The sequence below is a fragment of the Chlorocebus sabaeus genome, chromosome 8 (genome assembly GCF_047675955.1).
Source record: "Chlorocebus sabaeus isolate Y175 chromosome 8, mChlSab1.0.hap1, whole genome shotgun sequence".
Taxonomy (NCBI): Eukaryota; Metazoa; Chordata; class Mammalia; order Primates; family Cercopithecidae; genus Chlorocebus; species Chlorocebus sabaeus.
The window spans coordinates 106,111,213-106,129,938 of NC_132911.1; the positions used below are offsets into that span (position 1 = coordinate 106,111,213).

An 18,726-nucleotide genomic window follows, 5' to 3' on the forward strand; every position below is an offset into this window, starting at 1 on the left:
CATAACTTGAATTCATTCTAGTCCAGTCAGATAAAGGGGGCATGCATGATCTGTATCTTTTTGGTCTGTGTCCAATTCACTACCAACAGAGAACCTGGCACATAAAATACAACTCCCACATAAACGTACTTGGAAATACCCAACAGGGCTCTCTCACCCTCCTATGATCTGCAGGAACTGCCTGTTCTCCCTATGTGGGACAGGACCATGTTTCTCCTTGCTCTTTGCACTTTACATAAACTAACCCATTTAATTCTCATAACAAACCCATAATGTAAAAATTATTACTACCTCTATCTATATGAGAAAACCAAGGCAGAGAGAAGAAAGAACTTGATCTAGGTCACACAACTAGACAGTGGCAGGGTTAAGACAGGAAATCCAGCAGCTTGACTTCAGAGTCCACACTCTTTGTAATCATTCTGCGCAGCCTCCTGTGATCTCCCAATGCTTCCTGTGCTCTTGTGTAGCTATTATGTATGTATGTATGGAAATCTATTATAGTACTTACTCAGATTACTATTATTTTTCTTCTTCCTATAAAATCTCTTACTCTAACATCTAACAAAAGGTCTAACGCATGGCATATATTTAGTCAAGGTTTCTAAATTAATAATGATTAAATGACCCTTACTTCTGTCTTTATGGAGCTTTCAAGATGCCTATAATTTTTAATTATGCTTTTATATTATATTAGTTTTGACATTTAATTCAAAGAATAATTTTGGGAAATCTTTGTATTTTACAGTCACCTCAAATATTTTCAGATCAATATTATACCACAAAACCTTAAATAAAAGAGAACATCCTATCATTAAAATAATTTTATTAGCTTACAAATGGTAAAACTGCCAGGCACGGTGGCTCACGCCTGTAATCCCAGCACTTTGGGAGGCTGAGGAGGGTGGATCACCTGAGGTCAGGAGTTCAAGACCATCCTGGCCAACATGGTGAAACCCCATCTCTTCTAAAAATACAAAAAACTAGCTGGACGTGGTGGCAGGTGCCTGTAATCCCAGCTACTCAGGAGGCTGAGGCAACAGAATCATTTGAACACAGGAGACAGAGGTTGCAGTGAGCTAAGATCGCATCACTACACTCCAACCTGGGCGACAAGAGCGAAATTTCATCAAAAAAAAAAAGGTAGAATTTTGAGGAACTGGTTGTTCCTCTAAATGGATGCTGGGAAAGTAGGTACTAATCCAGTTCCTTTACCAACAGAATTAACTTTGTACCCTAACAAGGGGCAAAATGAAAATTACTATGAACATTAGCAACCATACTTAATATTTAAGAGTATTATATTAGCTCATTTCTGAAATTAAACTAGGATGCATATTTTGATTGCCCCTACTCCTTAAAAAAAGCTAATCCTTCCCATATTTAAAAAGAAACTTCATTGCTACATCTGCCATTTACAAGCCATGTGAAATAAGCAAAGACATGAAGTTTCCTTCTCCATAAAAATGAATGGATCAGAGGCAAGCCAAAGGTCTTTTCCAGCTATATTCCAAGTTTACTACTGTGTACAAAATTGAGACTATCCTTTAGCAGCCTGGTATGTCAAGAACGTAGAAATAACACTTTCAGTCAAAATAATGCAAGTTACCAAGATTTTTTTTAAAAGCAAACCTCAATCAAGATTATAAAGGAAGCCACATTTTAAGAATATTACTTTGAATGAGTAACCATCACCTGTCTCCTACACTAAACCTCACAAGTTTCTTAAGACAGGCTCAATATCCAATCTTGTGATTAATATAGCCCCCATAAGTAGCAAGGTACTAGGCAATTAGCAGCAATGTCTGTGGCATGAAGGAGATAAAATGATAGATGCATGCTCTGCAACTGCTCTAGTTTCCCAGTGTCAGCCTTAGTATGACATTCAAACTGTCTTGAGCTGGGAATTCCTACTGGACCCCTCATTAGACAAGCCCCTACTCTTGGCAGACCACTCTCATCTGGTGCTGGTACCTCCTCTTCCCAGTGGTAAATACCAAGTGCATCCTGACACCCTATCTCCCTGTATTCTCCGCCTACCTCTCTATTCCCTGTCAAGCCTCCCCCCAAAAGCTTCTGCTCCTCAGGAATCACTACCCCTAACTAATTTTGGGAAACCAATATAGGTCCCACATATTGCCAGTTTCTGCACATGGTATTTATCCTGTGCCTCTGTATAATACTTTGTTTTCCTAAAGTTAGTTAAAAACAAGATCTTCTTTCCCTTTAATAGCTCTCTATATTCTCTTGTAGCATTCAGCCCTGCAAACAAGCACCTAATGGTATTTATTGATCACTATGCTAATGCTTAACAGTTTAATTAGAGGCTTAAGCTGTTTTCTTTCCCAGAATTCAAGTATGATTTTTAGATTTCAATCATGTGCTAGTAAAAAGTGTTTTTCGATGTTGCTATTTTAAATTTGGTGTTTAATGGAAAAAAGAATATAGGTAGGATATACTTTGTTTCACATACCGCTCTTCTTCCATTCACTCAGTGGCTAAACAAACCAAGGAATAATGCACTAAAAGTCTAAAGTGCCAAGATTTCATGATGCACTTACAACTGTCTCTAAAAACAAAGTGTACTTAAAAACATATTTATCATATTTTTAGCCAGGCCAATAAGGGCTAGCTAAATCTAACAGAGTATAATGACTAGGCTTGCTAAACTTGTACTATTCAGAAATACTTTCATTAATCAAAAATAATACATGACAAAGAAACCTAGATTAATAATACGTGATGGCCCTATTAAAACATAATTCAAGAGTCCTCTTTTACTTCCTGCCAATATGAAACAGACACAGCTCCAACATGATTCAGGCAAGAGAAATAGGAAACGGTAAATGATGTACCAAAAGAAAAAAAAGTGAAAGCCCAATGGTTTAAATCACTCCCTACCACATGAAGTACAAGTAGAACTTGGGACATTTCTAGCTTTAGGGAAATAAGTAAAAGAATGCAATTCAGGGAAAGTTTGGCAGTTGCCAAAGAAGACAGAATAACCTTTTGCTTCCAAAGAGACTGATTAAAATTCAGGTTCCTTCTTGCATTCAAGCTTGCCACATGAGCTGAATGCAGAGGAAAATAAATGAACTACAACAAGACTCACAGTAACTATGGAAACGTAAATTTGGAAAGTTAAATAATATTTCCCTTCAATATCCCAGATTCAAGTTCTAAATCAAAGAAAGGAAAGAAATCCTTATCAGGCTCCCTTTATCTGCTAGTAGGGCCCCAAAGTTCCCATCTTCTTTTAGTTTATTTCTGCTTCAGAAAAATTCCTACCCAAATGGTTCTGGAAATAAGAAAAAAGAGACACAGTAAAAAACAAGTGAAAAACATGGGTTCCAATAGGAGCCTCTGAAGATGAACTATCAATTACATACATACCATGAACAGGATGCATCAACTCTGTTTCACTTATGGCAGTGATGGATTTTTAAAGATTCAAATCAATTACCAAATCCTAGATGTTTTCTATAATCCAGTCATTGCACTGTTCCTCAGGATGCAGAGCATACTCCCCTAGCCCATTCCTGTTCAGTCAGCTTTGTCTCCCATAGCATTCACAGCAAAGGATCTGTCAGAACTCACTGCCATTAAATGGCATAGTTAACTAATCAAGGAACACAGATCCCTAATCTTGTCATGATATACATGCTGTATCAATGACCAAAAACACGCCCTGCAGAAACTGGTGTCCACCTGACTTCAGAAATTTGACAAAACAAATTTCTACCAAGGAATGTAACATCATTTATTAGAGTAATTATTACCAGAAAGGAAGTACTGGAATAGCATGCTGATGTGTTATCTAGAACTACCATCCTAATTACTCTGATTTACTTCATCAAGCAGTAAGATACGTTGCACCACTGAATACATCTCACTGAGATGACTCATGGAGTGCCAAATAAAGATACATTCTATTTATATTTTAAAACAAAACAAAAGTATTGTTTTATATTTGTGTTTTTCCTTGAGTGATAGTACAAAAACCAGAATAAATAAAATGGAAACCTTGGAGGGAGGGGTTGTCAGGGATCTACTTAAACAGAAGCGGTGTGAATTTTTTCCAAATACCTTATCAGGCCACCACTGCAAATCTTCTCCTAGAGATACTGGACTTTGAACAGGTGTATTCTTCTTATCCAAGTTTGGCTCTCCTTCCTTGCTGGTAGAGCCCCTTTCATTATCAAATGAGGCTCCATCAAGCCACCTTCGTTCACGTAAACGTAAAACGGATTCACGTTCACGCAACAGCTCAGAGTCTCTCTCTAAGGGAAGAAGGAGAACTGGTATGCAATTGGGTCACACCAGTGGGATAAAAGTAAGCCACTCTCTAGTAAAGACCCTTCAGGATGCAACTAATAGCAGTTTATCTACTCATAAAAATTTATGTAAATGTATATCTAATAAGGCTGACATGCAACATTCAAAACATCAACCCTTTCAAGTGAATGTATAAAAATTATAACTAGTATTGTAAAAAATTAGAGGCAGACTTTTCTATATTTCAACTATATGGTTTTAGAGCTGAACTGCTTTATTCTGAACTATATTTGGTTTTTTTAAAAGAATTTTAAATTGTTGGCTTGCATTAGAAATGCTTACTATGAATTCAATTTATATACTAGAAAATATACACTCCTCATTTGTCTACTGGTGGGTTTAAAAAGCACATAAATTTAAAACTTCCACATGTTACACATATAAGCAAACTCAAAAAATGTACACATAGAAAAAACCCTAAAAAGGTTAAACTATGAATCCATTAATGTAAGCTAAGTAGAAAGTTTTTAAAAACCAAGCCCTTGTTTAGAGTAATTTTTATAGGACAGATTTTTATGAATAAGTCTTAAATTTTTTTGAGGAACCAGACAGTCTGTTTTTTTAAAAAGGAATCTTTATAAAATGATTTCCTTATCAAAATGCTTCCCATGGCTATTGGCCTACAAACTATCTAAAGTCAGTTTTTCTGAAGTTGCTCATATATTACTTTTTAAATAACATAACCAAAATAAACTTTCTAAGAATAGGATAAATAAGGATTAGAAACAATAATTAAATTGAACTATACAAAACTGCCATATATATAGGTCAAAAGTGGTCAAGTATTAGCTATTCCATATGGTTCAAACTAAAAGTAATGCCTACATAGAATGAACATAGGAAAAGAGACATTTGGCTCATGCCTGTAATCCCAGCACTTTGGGAGGCCAAGGTGGGTGGATCACTTGAGGTCAGGAGTTTGAGACCAGCCTGACCAATACGGTGAAACCATGTCACTACTAAAAATACAAAATTAGCCTGGTGAGGTGGCGAATGCCTGTAATCTCAGCTACTTGGGAGGCTGAGGCAGGAGAATCACTTGAACCAGGGAGGCAGATTGCAGTGACCCAAGATCATGCCGTTGCCCTCCAGCCCGAGCAACAAGAACGAAACTCCGTTTCAAAAAAGAAAGGCGGGGGGGAGGGGGGAAGAGACATTTAAAGGAGTTATTTATGTTAGATATGGAATATTTGAAAATATATTACTGGATACATTTAAGGCAGTAAAGTATGCATTTATTTTTAAATTCATAACGCTATTACATAGTCCATTCAATATATTAAAAGATCACCACAGATCTGTTATTTTAAAACTTTATTCCTAAGTACTAAAAGTATACGCAGCAAGCTCTCAATATAACATGGCATATTTTCCAGTTTAAAGATCAGTAAATACAGCTAATTTCTGTTATTTGAATCAAGTAGTTTTACATTCTGGAAAGTAAAAATATTGACAATTATAATGTAAACAAGCTATACACAAACATATGCAGAGAAAGGCAGGATTATTTATTTCAAAATCTTTCTAACCTCTACCATGTACTGTATCTTTTAAGGATTTCAAACTTTTTTTTTTTTTTGGAGAAAAAAAAAAAAGCCTGCACTCCCAGGCTGGAGTGCAGTGGCGTGATCTCAGCTCACTGCAAGCTCCGCCTCCTGGGTTTACACCATTCTCCTGCCTCAGCCTCCCAAGTAACTGTGACTACAGGCACCCACCACCACGCCTGACTAATTTTTTTTTGTATTTTTCTAGTAGACATTGGGTTTCACTGTGTTAGTCAGCATGGTCTCCATCTCCTGACCTCATGATCCACCCGCCTCGGCCTCCCAAAGTGCTGGGAATACAGGCATGAGCCATCATGCCTGGCCTCAAACTTCTGAAAATAGCATTTTAGGCTGGGCGCAGTGGCTCATGCCTGTAATCACAAAACTTTGGGAGGCTAAGACGGGCGGATCACCTCAGGTCAGGAGTTCAAGACCAGCCTGGCTAACATGGTGAAACCCAGTCTCTACGAAAAATACAAAAATTATCTGGGCATGGTGGCAGGCACCTGTAATTTCAGCTACTCAGGAGGCTGAGGTAGGAGAATCTCTTGAACCCAGGAGGTGGAGGCTGCAGTGAGCTGAGATCATACCACTGTACTCCAGCCTAGGCAACAGAGTGAGGCGTTGTCTCAAAAAAAAAAAAAAAAAAAAAAAAAAAGAAGTGTTTTAATAAACTAAACATTTCTACACATTTAATATTGGTCCTAAACCCATTCTAGTAAGTTTTTTTCACATTTCATTATTTTATCTAACCAGGATTTAAAATAAACAGATTCCTTATTTTAAACAAATAAACTAAGACTTGTTTTCTGAATGCTGCATGTCACTGTAAAGTAGAATTCTGCTTTTAGTTCAGAATCCATATTCCTAATTAAAAATACATTTAGGTGAAGTCATAGTCCTTGACATCAATTCCACAATGTAAATAAGATCAACTCTAAAATACTATTGTGGCTCTTCAAAATAATTTTAATGCTAAAGCATTCATAAAAAACTAATAATAACTGCAATGTTAGAAGTTCAAATACAGTAAGTCGATTCTACCACTATCTTTCCATACAGCTAGCCTGCGACAATAAATAAATAAATAAATAAATGCAAAATTACCTCGAGATGAGCCTAGCCTGGAAAGTGATGAACGACGAAAAGAAGGGTAACCAAAATAGCTAATGTCTTCAGAAAACATGGCATCCGCATCAATAATGACACTTGGGTGGGCAGAATGAATGTCAGCATCAAGGAGAGACATAAGATCCTCTATAAACAGAAACAAACATCACTGAAGGATACACACAAAGAGCATCTGTAGACTGCTGAAAGATCTCTAAAAATTAAAATACATTAAAAAACTAGGGACTGACATCACCTGAGGAAAAACACAACTTACATTACTAACAAATATTTTAAAGAACACCAAATGCATAAATGTTGCCTGAGCTACTTACTACATAATCACAAGAAATATAAATCACTCGTTAAGATATAACACTTGTGGCCAGGCGCGGTGGCTGATGCCTGTAATCCCAGCACTTTGGGAGGCCGAGGCGGGCAGATCACAAGGTCAGGAGATGGAGACCATCCTGGATAACTCAGTGAAAACTCGTCTCTATTAAAATACAAAAAACTAGCCGGGCATGGTGGCGGATGCCGGCAATCCCAGCTACTCAGGAGGCTGAGGCAGGAGAATGGTGTGAACACAGGAGGCAGAGCTTATAGTGAGCTGAGATCACGCCACTGCACTTCAGCTTGGGTGACAGACCAAGACTCCGTCTCAAACAAAAAAAAAAAAAAAAAAAAAGATACAACACTTGTGACATCACAGAGATAAGACAGTCAAGATCAAAATGTAGTTCAGTTATTACATATTTTCAGTAATAAGGGCATCAAAAAACAATACTGTAGAGTCATGTGTCATCTAGTTATAAAGCTATGCACATACAGCCATATCTTTGTTGGGATCAAGCACAAATCCACTGAGCAAAACCACTTCCCCATTTTCCCTTAAAAGAAACTTTACAATCAAATCAAGCAGCTCTACAGTGAAAAATATCTACCACCTTGAAAAGAATACTCAGAAAAGTCTATGTACTTTAAATTCCATTCCCCAGTCCAAAGAGCACTCCAGCACTGAGAAAAACATGACAGTGATCCACCAACCTCCAGGCAAATAAGATTCGCTGGCTGTATCATCCCCATCATCTCCATCTTCATCATCCCGGCTAAGTAAATTATTTACAGCAAGGTTCACATCAAGATTTGTTCGCTGAAGTTCTCGAATAATGACACTTCTGGATTTGCCTTGTAAAACGACTTGGGCCTGAAATAAAAAATAAAAAGAAGTGCTATGGTAATTTTCTTTTGATTAAATTCTTTATCAAAATCAGCTTTCTAGGACAGGGTGTGGTGGCTCAAGCCTGTAATCCCAGCACTTTGGAAGGCCAAGGCGGGCGGATCACCTGAGGTCAGGAGTTTAAGACCAGCCTGGCCAACATGGTGAAACCCCGTCTACACTAAAAAATACAAAAATTAGCTGGGTGTGCTGGCTACACCCATTAATTCCAGCTACTTGGGAGGCTGAGCCATGAGAACTGCTTGAACTCAGGAGACAGAGGTCAGTGAGCTGAGATCAAGCCACTGCACTCCAGCCTGGGCAGCAGAGTGAGACTCTCTCTCAAAACAAAACAAAACAAACTTTATAGGATCAAAATAGAAAAAGTTATTTCAGAATTCATGATATGAGTCATGACTACAACCCACATATTCAGTAAAATCTCACCTTGTCCTGTTGTCTGACATTAAGTGTTCTACAAGATCCATACCTGTGAAATCAGCTCCTCTGGAATGACAGATGCTGGAATAACTGGCTGGGGCTGACTGCCCAAAAGCCCAGACCCTCGATCCCGTCCTGTCCGAATAACTCGAGTCTGCCGCCGGGAATCTCGAGCTCCAGCTGACGACCTACCAGAGGATCCTCCACCACTTCCACCCACTCCAGAACTCCAGCGGCTTCTAAATATTGGAGAATTTATAAAATTAGCATTTTTAAACAATCATTCTGATGGCTTGGGTCTCACTGTTATTATTTTCAGCTAAAATAAAGTTATTTGCCTAATTGACATAACATGTTACGTAGTGTTTCGACAAAAGAATAAGGTAATAGAACTGGGCTTTAAAATAATAATACTGTTTTTTAAAGAAATGGGATCTTGCTATGTTGCCCAGGCTGGAGGGCACTGGTTATTCACAAGTACAAACAAAATACACTACAGCCTAGAACTCCTGGGCTGAAGTGATCATCCTGCCTCAGCCTCCTGAGTAGCTGGGGACCACAGGCATGCACTAAGATACCTGACAACTGTCCCAATTTTTTTGTGTTTTTGAGATGAGGTCTTGCTGTGTGGGCCAGGCTGGTCTCAAAACTCCCGGGCTCAAGCAATCTTCCCGTCTCAGCCTCCTGAGCAGCCAGGATTACAGGTGTGTACAACCATGCCCAATCCAATTTTTTTAATGTTTAAATATAACTTCACTTTTTATAAAGATAAACATCACACTTTTGCATCCTTACAAAAAAATTTTTTTTGAGACAGAGTCTCCCTCTGTCGCCCAAGCTGGGGTGCAGTGGCAACATCTTGGCTCACTGTAACCTCTGCCTCTGCCTCCTGAGTAGCTGGGATTACAGGTGTGGGCCACCATAGCCTGGCTTTTTTTTTTTTTAGCCTGGCTAATTTTTATATTTTTAGTAGAGACGGGTTTTCATCATATTGGTCAGGCTAGTCTCGAACCGCCAAACTCAGGTGATCTGCCCACCTTGGCCTCCCAAAGTGCTGGGGAAATAATTTTTTAAAGCCACCTATGTATTTTTAATCACAACTACAAAATGAACACATCGGCCAGGCACGGTGGCTCACAACTGTAATCCCAGCACTTTGAGAGGCCAAGATGGGTGGATCACGAGGTCAGGAGTTCAAGACTAGCCTGGCCAACATGGAGAAACCCTGTCTCTACTAAAAATACAAAAATTATCTGGGCATGGTGGCACATGCCTGTAATCCCAGCTACTCCGGAGGTTGAGGAAGGAGAACTGCTTGAACCAGGACCCAGGAGACGGAGGTAGCAGTGAGCCAAGATCGCGCCACTGCACTCCAGCCTGGGCAACAGAGCGAGACTCTGTCTCAAAACAAACAAACAAACAAACAAACAAACAAACAAATAAATAAATAAAATAAAATAAAATAAAATAAAATAAAATAAATAAAATAAAGTGAACACATCTTGCCTTTGCATGAAAGACCTATCAGACTAAATTACCAATGTTGTTACACAAAAACTAAAATTCAGAGTTTAGAATTCAGTGCTTCCCATGAAATAAACATTCATTTGCTAAGATAGTACTGCATTAATATTCAGCACTATCAACCACCTTGTCCAAGAGGGAGCTGCTATTTAAATATGGTAATTTTTTCCTGTGAGAAAACAACTTAGAAAGGGCATGACATCTACATCTTCACTTACTGCCCAAACATGAACATTAAGATTCAAATCAACTCATCTAGATAACCATGACTGCCTTCTGTACTTAATCACATCTTAAAGAAAATGGTCACACAAGTCACTTCAGCTTTTTAAATTAGGGCAGCGTCTGTTCTCTTCAAAATGAATCTAATACTTGGAGATCATTTGACCTAGAGAGAGGTATTTTACTCTCAATTCCTACTGTACTCGCTGCCTAAGGCTGAAACCTTCAAACTCCCAATGCAAAGAGACTTCATTTCAATTTGATTTTCCAAACCATTTCCCCCCTTTAAAAGTTTGGAATACATTAACCAATAATGATTCTCAAATCAGTATATATCAAACTTCCATGGTTTCTCCTCTCACCTGACTGGAAAGCCCAATCTCTGGCTAAACAAAAAAACTGTTTAAATAGTTTCCTCAGTAAAATGAAAAAATAAACCTAGAGAAGCTGTTGTCATCCTTTTGATGGGCTTCTGTACTTGCTGATGTACACTACCAATTCATGTTTATGCAGTATCTGTATTTATAGCCTAAGAACTGCCCAAGATAACTTTGGAGAAAAGCAATACAGTGCATCCTCAAGGCTGCAGTATGAAACAGCATTTATTTCAGTTAATAAATGTCATGTTTAAATAACTGTTCATTAAAAAGCACATTACGTCAACAAAAAAATTAAAAAAACAATCCAGGCTGGGTATGGTGGCTCACACCTGTAATCCCAACACTTTGGAAGGCCCAGGAGGGAGGATTACCTGAGCCCAGAAGTTTGAGATCAGCCTAGGCAACATGGCAAGACCCCATCTCTACAAAAAATAAAAAATTAGCCAGCCATGGTGGCACTCACGTGTAGTCCCAGCAGGGAGGCTGAAGTGGGAGGATGGCTTGAGCCCAGGAGGCGGAGGCTGCAGTGAGCCATGATTGTGCCACTGCACTCCAGCCTTGGCTACAGATCAAGACTCTGTCTCACAGAAAGAGACAAGAGGAGAGAGGGATAGGGGAGAGGGGAGACAGAAGAGCAAAGGAAAAAAGGGGACAGGAAGGGAGAGGAAAGAAAAAAGAAAACAAGCCCCACTTAACAGTAGCATCAAAAAGAATAAAGTACTTAGGAATAAAACCTAAGACTTATAACCTGAAAAGTAGAAAACACTGCTGAAAGAAATTTAAAGACGACACAGATAAGAAAGGTGTCTTGGGTTCATGAATTGAAAGACTGAATATTGCTAAGATGTCTACACCACCCAAAGCATTCAACACAATCCCTATCAAAATCCCAATGACTTTTCTTCTTTAGCAAATAAAAAATTAGCTGGGCATGGTGGCTCATGTCTGTAATCCCAGCACTTTGGGAAGCCAAGGCGGGAGGATCGCTGGAGGCCAAGGTGGGAGAATCGCTTGAGCCCAGGAGTTCCAGAATAGCCCTGGCAACACAGCGAGACCTGACTCTAGAAAAAAATCAAAACATTAGCCAGGCATGGTGAAACGCGTCAATGGTCTCAGCTATGCCGGAGACTGAGGCAGGCAGAATGCCTGAGCCCAACAGGTTGAGGCTTCAGTGAGCCATCCATGTTTGTGCCACTGCATTCCAGCCTGGGTAACAGAGCAAAACTTTGTCTTAAAAACAAAACAAACACAAAAAAAGAATTGAAAAGTTTGTCCCTAAAAATTCACATGGAATCTCAGGCAAGCCCAGACAGCCAAAACAGTTTTGAAAAAGAACAAAGTTGAAGGATTCACACTTCACAATTTCAAAGCATATAACAAAGCTAAAGTATTTAAAACAGTATGGGTTAGGGATAACAACAAAAAAGACCAATGAAACAAAATGGAACCCAGAAATAAACCCTCATATATATGGCCAAATTATCTTCCACAGGCGCTAAGACCACTTAGGGGGGAAAAAATGGTCTCTTCAACAAGTGGTGCTTGGAAGAGTGGATATCCACATGCAAAAGAATGAAGTTGAACCCTTATCTTACATTATATACAAAAATTAACTCAAAATGAATTAAAGACCTTCGCATAAGACCTTAAATGATAAAACTTCTAAAAGAAAACATAAGGGAAAAGCTTCACAGACTTGGTGATTATTGCTTAGATATGATGCCAAAAACACAGGCAACAAAAGCAAAAATAAACAAATGGCACTACATCAAACTTTAAAACTTTGTGTATCAAAGGACACAATCAACAGACAACCTACAGAATGAGAGAAAATATTTGCAAATCATATATCCGGTAAGAGGATAACATCCAGAATATATAAATAACTCCTACAACTTAACCATAAAAAATTAAATAACCTGATGAAAAAATGGGCAACGGACTTGAAATGACATTTCTCCAAACATGATATATAAATGGCCAACAAGCATATGAAAAGATGTTTAACATCGTTAATCATCAGAGAAATCCAAACCAAATCACAACGAGATATCAACTAATACTGATTAGGATGGCTACTATCAAGCAAAAAAAAAAAAGAATTACAAGTGTTGCGAGTATGTGTAGAAACTGGAACCCATGTGCACTGTTGGTGGGACTGTGAAATGGCACAACCACTTTTGGAAAACAATATGGAGATTCCTCAAAACATTAAAAGAACTACCATATGATCCACAATTGCACTTCCGGTATATATTCAAAATAATTGAAACCAAGGTCTTAAAGATACTTGCAAACGCATGTTCAAAGCAGCATCATTCACAATTGCCAAGTAGTAGAAGCTACCCAAGTGTCCAACAAAATGTGATACATACATACAACAGACTACTATTCAGCTTTTAAAAGGAAGGAAATCCTATCATATGCTACAACATGGATGAACTTTCAGAACATTATGCTAACTGAAATAAGCCTGTCACCAAAAAAAAAAAAAAAAAACCTCAATGGTTCCACTTATATGAGTCATCTTAAGTAAACATTCACAGAAACAAAGTAGAATTGGTGGCTACCAGGGACTAGAGAGAGAGAAAAAAAGAGTAGTTGTTATTTAACGAGTATAAAGTTCCAACTTCACAAGATGAAAAAGTTCGAGAAAGCTGTTTCACAACAGTGTGGACATACTTAACACTACTAAACTGTATACTTAAAAATGATTATAATGGTAAATTTTATGGTTTTACAATTAAATGTTAAATTCACTTAAAACTGAAGTTGTATTAAAGAAAGTACTACTCTAGAAAGTAGACATGTTTTCAAGTTATATATTAAAATAATTATGCATCAGAAAACAACACACAACCAATGAAACACAAATAGGGAATAAAATCAACTACTAATCAACTACTTGTGTGCCTATAGTCCCAGCTACTTGGAAGACTGAGGCAGGAGGACTGCTTGAGCCCAGGAATTTGAGGCTACAGTGAGCTATCAACACACTACTGCACTATAGGCTGGGTGTCAGAGTGAGACCCTGTCTCTAAAAGAAGTTCCTTAAATTGTTTTTAAAATTAACTACTGGCCAGGCATGGTGGCTCACGCCTGTAATCCCAGCACTTTGGGAGGCTGAGGTGGGCGGATCACTTGAGGTCAGGAGTTCAGGACCAGCCTGGCCTATATGGTGAAACCCCCATCTCTACTAAAAATACAAAAATTAGCCAGACGTTGTGGTGGGCGCCTGTAGTCCCAGCTACTTGGGGGGACTGAGGCAGGAGAATCACTTGAACCCAGGAGAGAGAGGTTACAGTAAGCTGAGATCGCACCACTGCACTCCAGCCTGGGTGACAGAGTGAGACTCCGTCTCCAACAACAACAACAACAAAAATCAACTATTAAATCAGCACTTTTACTTTATAGTTTCCTATGAGTTTTAAAAACTAAGTCTTTCAGGAAAAAATATCTTCAGGCAATTTTCAAAACATTGAAGAGCTAAAATTTATAAATTATTTCAACATGAAAACAGGAAAAACCACATTAAAGAGTCTTAAAATGATATAATTATAACTATATATACCAGTTTGCCTATGATAGTGCCCGTTTAAGCCTATTGGCTAAGCCTAATTATTAATTTCACTCAAAAACATCCCTGTTCAGACAATAAATTATATGGTCATCATAGATAAAAGGGAAGACTCGATATTTTCACTAAGAAATCCATCACCAATTTGTTCCACAAGCAAGTGCTATTACAAGCCTGATCAGAAATAGCAACCAAGTACACATCTGCTCCTGGGCAGACCTTACAGGCATCTCAAACTCAAATCTCCACGGGAGGGAGATAAGTTACGTAAACAAGGGAAGCCAAGATAAGAGGGAAGACAGGAGAGACTATCTGCCTATCTAAAAACACTCAAATTATTTTCTTTAAGCACTGCTGATTTAATCCATTACACCACCAGCAGCTGCCAGTTTACAATCTCTGCTACACAAGCCCTCGATTGAGTTTAAAGACAACCGTCAAAGTATCTCTCTGGTTTCTCCATTCACCTGACTGTTGCCATAGAGAATACAGGTATTCCCACTCTGGCCTGCCATGTGCAGTGTTTTCTCCTAACAGAATCCAAACCACCTACCAGTCGCCATACCTCACTCACCCCTGAACATTCCTCTAACCAGCTCACTATCTGTATAAAGATTAATGTGTTAAACTAAGCATATTCTAATAGAGGTCTGTTGGTAGTCATAAAGGACAGTATTGGAATCAGCTGATTTCTTTTATCTATAATTACAGTGAGCAATGTAATTTTTAATGTTAAACTAAAAAATACTGGGAAAACTTGTTTCTACTTTCTGTGGTTTGCTTATCAAATTAATCCTACAATTTTGACCCCATTACACAGTTCTCAAGGTACACAGAATGACTCAAAATGAACTAAGGATATCATGCCTCGTATGCAATTAGTCCACAGCTTGCAAACTTAAAGCCTATGGGCCAAGTCTTGTTCAAAAAGGTGGCTGGTTTAAAATGTGTATGTATCATCAAAAACAAGAAGAGTCTGAGAAACGGTCATAGTCAAGAGGAATCTAATGAGAAATGGTGACTAAATATAATATGGAGTCCTGGATGGGATCTTAGAACAGAAAAAGGACATTACAAAAAACCAAAGAAATGTGAATAACCTATAGACAACTTTAGTATCATTACTCAATCATTAATTGTAACAAATGTACCATACTAACATAAGATTTTAATAATAGTGGAAACTAGACATGGGGTACATGGGAACTCTCAGTATGATATTTGAAATTTTTTTGTCAATCTAAAACCATAGGCTGGGTTCACACCTGTAATCCCAGAACTTTGGGAGACCAAGGTGGGCAGATTTTGAGCTCAGGAGATCAAGACCAGTCTGGGCAACCTGTCAAAACCCAGTCTCCACAAAAAAATAATTAGCTGGGCATGGTGGCACATGCCCGTAGACCCAGCTACTTGGGAGGCTGAGGTAGAAGGATGGCTTGAACCCAAGAGGTGGAGGTTGCAGTGAGCCAAAATCATGCCACTGCATTCCAACCCGGGTGACAGAGCCAGATCCTGTCTCCAAAAAAAAAAAAAAAAAAACCCTATCCTAAAATAGTTTATTTTTTAAATGTACATACACATGCGTGCACACACGTTTGAATGATGCGACTGTGTATTTATTTCCATGAAAATATCAATTAGTCCCAACATTTAAGATAAGAGATTATCACACAATCCAGATTTGCAAGTTTTCTTGGGACAAAATAAGGAAGGGAGGGGCACACAGATTTGAATTTGCCAGCCGTGGCCCTGTATTTTCCTACAGCCAACACCAGTTTACCAGCTGCCTCCTTTAAAAAACACGGAATCCAGTTTGTCAGAATCCTGCTACAAACTATCTTACCTACCTGGTGGGGGCTTCAACTATTTGCAAGTAAAAATATACATTTCAATTCATGTGCTATTAGCTCAGAGTAAACCCTAAAGGAATATGGTAGCTCAAATCAACGAAAAGCAGCTTATTGTTCAATGGTCACAAGTAACAGAATAGAACTTTCGACACTTAACAGGTCCATATTCACCTTACTATTTATTAAACACAAATAAACTCCCTTCTCTTCCCCAAATAAATCTGGTGCTCTTACCCTTAAGCAGGTTTAAAATGAGTTTAACAAAAATACTTAGGAGATTTTTTAAATACCTTGCAGGATAAACTTAAATTATTAAAGAAAGAAAACAGTAGCAGCTAGAAATCTTTAGCACACAAATCTGACAATTAGCAAAATCTTCTAAGGAAAAAGCATTAAATGGACCAGTATGTATTCCTAAAAATAATCAGTCAAAATAAATGATCAATTCCCAATTATCCATGCTGGTCGGGCATAGTGGCTCACGCCTGTTATCTCAGCACTTTGGGAAGCTGGAGCAGGCAGATCGCTTGAGGTCCAGGAGTTCAAGACCAGCCTGGGCAACATGGCAAAATCTGCTCTACCAAAAATACAAAAATTAGCAGGGTGTGGTGGGGCATGCATGCCTGTAGTGGGTCAAGATCACATTACTGCACTCCCGCCCAGGCAACAGAGGGAGATCCTGTCTCTCAAAAAAAAAAAAAAAAACCACACTAAAAAACTGTACCAATAATCCCAACTCTTTCAAACGTGGCTCTCAAAGAGACCGCTCACTCCCTGATCCAGGACAACTCCCAGCAGCAAAAGTGAGCAGGCACGGACTCTGCAGGATGGGAGTGGGGACCAAGGTCTCCGGGGACAGTCTCTTTCATATTGGATTGTATTCGGTAAATTTGTGGTTTAAAGACTCCCCTTTGAGGACTCAAGATTTGCCTGTCCTAGATTCCCTAATACATGTTATAAATTGCAAACTTCTTTAAAATTAATTGTAATTAACACAGAAATTGAAAAACAAAAAAAAGAGCATCATACAAATCAAGGAAACACATTATAAAGGAAAATGTGTGACTGTAAAAAAAATTTGATTTACAAAATAGCTTAATCACAATTTCACCTTCAACAAACTGCAAACAATTTTTTCATACAGGCCAAGAGAAACAATCAGAATTTAAGTGCTTACACTTTGTAAACATCTGCAAACTCAAATATAAGTAAACAAATCACTGGCATCAAGTTGGTCAGGAGGTATTACGACACTTTACGGTATTGCAATCACGGGCCTAATGCTTAAAGAATGCTTACACAGTCTGTTCTGGCAGAGAGAACAGAGGCATGAAGAGGGGGTTACGGGGAGTGTAAGTAATGGGTAAGGGGACTCAGAAAACCAACGATTCTGTCTGCATTTTAAAGTCTTAAAATTAGCCCTAATCTCCTTCAGAGTAGGTCTACAGAGGTTTTATTCAAACTCAAGTATACGCCTTTATTACTATATTTGTTGTATATTTTTATTAATAAAGTCACAAAATTCTACCGTTCTACTTCATTCTGCCATACATTCTATCATAATTGGTTATTTCCAAGTTTTAAGAGGATTTAAGTCTAAGACAATTTGAGCAACATAGTAAGGTAAATGGGTTATAAACCAGAGAATAAAACAAATATCCATGAGACCATAACGATGCAAATAACATAAGAGAAAAAGAAATAAAATAGAATAAAAAATAAGGCCAGGCGCGGGGGCTGACACCTGTAATCCTAGCACTTTGGGAGGCCGAGGAAGGCAGATCACTTGAGGTCAGGAGTTCAAGACCAGACTGGCCAACATAGTGAAACCGTCTCTACTAAAAATACAAAAATTAGCCAAGCGTGGTGGTGCGCGCCTGTAATCACATCTACTCAGGAGTCTGAAGCACAAGAATCACTTGAACCCAGAAGCAGAGGCTGCAGTGAGCTGACATCACGCCACTGCACCTCAGCCTGGGTGACAGAGTGAGACTCTGTCTCAAATTAGATAAATAAATTAATAAAAAGTAAACAAATAAAGAAATGGGGTAGAGGAGGGAAAGTTCTTCCTTACAGTTGAATTCCAATTAATAAATGTAAAAAAAATGATGAGGTCTTTTTAAAAAATCACCATTTGGCCAACACCACAGTAGCAACTGATTCAGACAAAAAAAGAATCATCAACAAATGTTAAACTCAGTGAGCAAAAGTATGATGAGAAATAGGATATTTGCAGAGTCACAAAGTATCTCCCCACAAAATACATATTAATGAAAAATAGGAAAATAGTTAACTTTATAGTGGAGAAACAGGTAAACACCATCTTAACTAATCACAGGACACCTCCTTTCCAGTAATAAAACAATAGTAACATCACATGCCACCTGATATGATGCACTGAAAAGGGCACATCATCACTTCTGTGGTATTCTTGCAAAAAATATATCACTTAAGTTTAATCACGAGAAACGATAGACAAATCCAAACATTCTACAAAATAACCACTGGTTTTTCAAACTCATCA

At 38.3% G+C, this 18,726-nt stretch overlaps 1 protein-coding gene across 6 annotated transcripts in view; it reads right to left on the minus strand.

Annotated features, from left to right (window-relative positions):
- Positions 1–18,726, minus strand: part of UBR5 (ubiquitin protein ligase E3 component n-recognin 5) — a 152,172-nt gene that overhangs the window by 78,933 nt on the left and 54,513 nt on the right. For 4 of the 6 annotated variants that reach the window (XM_008001259.3, XM_008001258.3, XM_008001257.3 and 1 more), the window contains exons 6-9: positions 8,699–8,888; positions 8,037–8,196; positions 6,987–7,136; positions 4,087–4,298 (exon numbers count right to left, since the gene is read on the minus strand). In XM_008001259.3, coding sequence (XP_007999450.1) covers positions 4,087–4,298; positions 6,987–7,136; positions 8,037–8,196; positions 8,699–8,888 — 712 coding nt within the window. The remainder of the gene's footprint in view (positions 1–4,086; positions 4,299–6,986; positions 7,137–8,036; positions 8,197–8,698; positions 8,889–18,726) is intronic. The other 2 variants (XM_008001260.3, XM_038000223.2) reach the window with 1 other exon arrangement.